The sequence below is a fragment of the Phanerochaete carnosa genome (assembly GCF_000300595.1).
Source record: "Phanerochaete carnosa HHB-10118-sp unplaced genomic scaffold PHACAscaffold_706, whole genome shotgun sequence".
Lineage (NCBI taxonomy): Eukaryota > Fungi > Basidiomycota > Agaricomycetes > Polyporales > Phanerochaetaceae > Phanerochaete > Phanerochaete carnosa.
In genome coordinates, this window is record NW_006768333.1 from 191 (window position 1) to 2,653 (window position 2,463).

General features: G+C 51.9%; 1 protein-coding gene across 1 annotated transcript; it reads left to right on the forward strand.

The window, feature by feature from the left end:
* Positions 1-1,469: 1,469 nt before the first annotated feature.
* On the forward strand, positions 1,470-2,370 carry PHACADRAFT_202949 (uncharacterized protein; the record flags this gene model as incomplete). Its single annotated transcript, XM_007403053.1, has 2 exons — positions 1,470-2,035; positions 2,070-2,370. The coding sequence occupies 2 exons, from the start codon at positions 1,470-1,472 to the stop codon at positions 2,368-2,370; spliced, it is 867 nt and encodes a 288-aa protein (XP_007403115.1).
* Between the last annotated feature and the right edge of the window lie 93 nt (positions 2,371-2,463).

Genomic DNA, 2,463 nt, shown 5'->3' on the forward strand with positions numbered 1-2,463 from the left:
CTCGATTTATGTTCGACCTCAATCCCCAATGCATCGGAGAGCGCTATCAACACGGCGTGCCGGATTTTGACCGACGACTGCATGAGCGCGACGGTGGGATTGTGCACCGGCGGCGTAACATCCTTGCATATGCGCTCGAGAGCCACAATGTCGTTGTTGTCGTCAAGATCAAATAGCTCGAAAGTCCGCGTCGGCGGTGAGCACTTTAAGTCGTGTCATGAATATTACACAATCCGGATGGTTCTCCCGGATTCTATGGTATTCTTCCACTTTCTATACACCTCCGTATATTCGTAGGATATTCTAGGTATTCATTCTGACATGTATATAAGGAGCTTGTACCGCTCAATAACAAGCCAGACTCGAGCTGGTCTTTCCTCACTCACTTTCCTCTCGTCTGTCTCCTCGGCTTTGTCGTAGCTCAGTCCAGTTGGATTGTTAGTTGCTGACATTAGCTCGAGTCTCCACCAACTGCCCTACGACAATCCTCGTCACTCCCACACCAACCATCACCCATCTCCACATGACGATCCACCCCATACGCACATTCGACTCTCACCCTAACTCCTAACCTTACCGCATTCTACCGCATCAAGACCCGGACCCCTGGAACCCTTTTCCGTGCACTTGCACAAACTTTTACCATACCACATCCCCGAAGCCACCTCTGTAATCACTAGCTCTTAGGCAGCTAGACAGAGCTCCGTCCCATTAGAATCGTACACTGCCCTACCATAGGTGGTGTTAAACGCTTTGCGCAGCGCAAGCGGATATTCCTGAGTACGACGTGGCAACTGGTTGCGGCCGGGCGTCGGAAAAGCGGTAGCAGTTAGATCGACGATCCCTTTGAGGGCGTCGGACCGAAGAGACACAATTGCTCTTTGGGCTGCTACAGTATCTCTAGAACTGTATTACAATTAGTGTTTCGGTTCTTATTCGAAAATTTCCATCTTTGGCAAATTCTACCCCTGATCTGGTCGTTACAACACGATTAGTCTCAGGGTTTGCTGCAACCAGCTTCACGGACCCGACACCCTATGACCACGCCCTCCTGTGACTGTAGAGGACACGTACACCGAGAACTAGAGGGAACATCCATCTACCTACACGGCGACAACGTACGATACTGCGTGCAACAACCGTGTCCACACTCTTCAAATAATAGTACTCGTTGTTCCCGGTGTAGAGAAGGATTATGTGGAGAATTGCTACAAAGAGTTCCCACAGGAGCACCGTCAGAATCCCTCGCAGTCCCGCAACCCGTAGCATCCGGTTCAGAACCCAGAACCAGACGAGATACTCTCGAATCGGTCACTGACCATCTCCGCTCAATCGCCCTCGGAGAATCCGAAGCACCACCAGAGGGCCCGCCAAATCCCGTAGAAGAAGCAGTAGAAGACTCAGAAGCCTCGGAACCACCTTCCCGACGTTCTCCCACTCCACCTTCATCTCCATCCGATCCCGGCGCGATGGCCGAGAATCAAGATAGTGCTGCGCTTCTCAATGGAAGCGCGATGAAACCAGACACCTTCGACGGCACGAAATCCAAGTACATTGCTTGGAAGACCCAAATGAAACTCTATGTAGTTACGCAGAGGAAGCGGCTACCAGAGCAGTTTGACAGAGTCCTCATGATTCTGTCCTACATGAAGGGTGGACACGCGGGCGAATATGTCGCTACGTTCATGAAAAAGTACGACGCGGACGAAAACTCCGTAATACAGACCACCAAGACACTGTGGGAAGACCTGGACAGGCACTTCTTAATCGATGAGCAAGCCGAAGCATACAATCGGCTCCAGGCAATGCAAATGGGAACGTTGTCGGCACAAGAATTCTTCTCAAAATTCGAGTTATGTGCCTTCCAGGCAAACATTCACGATTTCGAAGCACACTTCCAGGAACTCAAGTCGCTTCTTGAGAAAGCACTCCGGGCCGACATCATCCGACTTCTGTACAATTCATCGGAAGAACTCCCCGCCACATATGCACTCTACAAGCAACGGGTCGCGCGCATCGACCTGAATCAGCAACAGTACCGCCGAAGAAACCCTCAGTCCCAACGACAGGGACAGTTTTAACCAAGGCAGCAGCAGGCGCAAAACACACCACGAGCGCAAAATGCACCCGCACCAGCAACTGCTACTGCGCCAGTTCAAACACGGCGCGACGGAACCGGTGTCACATTCGGCGGTAGGGGACAACCGATGGATTTGGATCAAGCGCGACGCCAGGGTCTTTGTTTCCGATGTGGGCAACAGGGTCACATATCACGAAATTGCCCTAATCGGCAACAAGCTCAACAAGTACGAGCCGCGGAAACCCCAGCAGTTCCCACCACCAACACGTTCACACCCCTCGCATCACTGAACGAAGCTCCTGCCGCGACGGCAGAACCATTCGACTGGAAGAAGGCAATTCACGAAGAAATTCGTGCGGCCATTGAAGGGTTTTGCAAGCGGT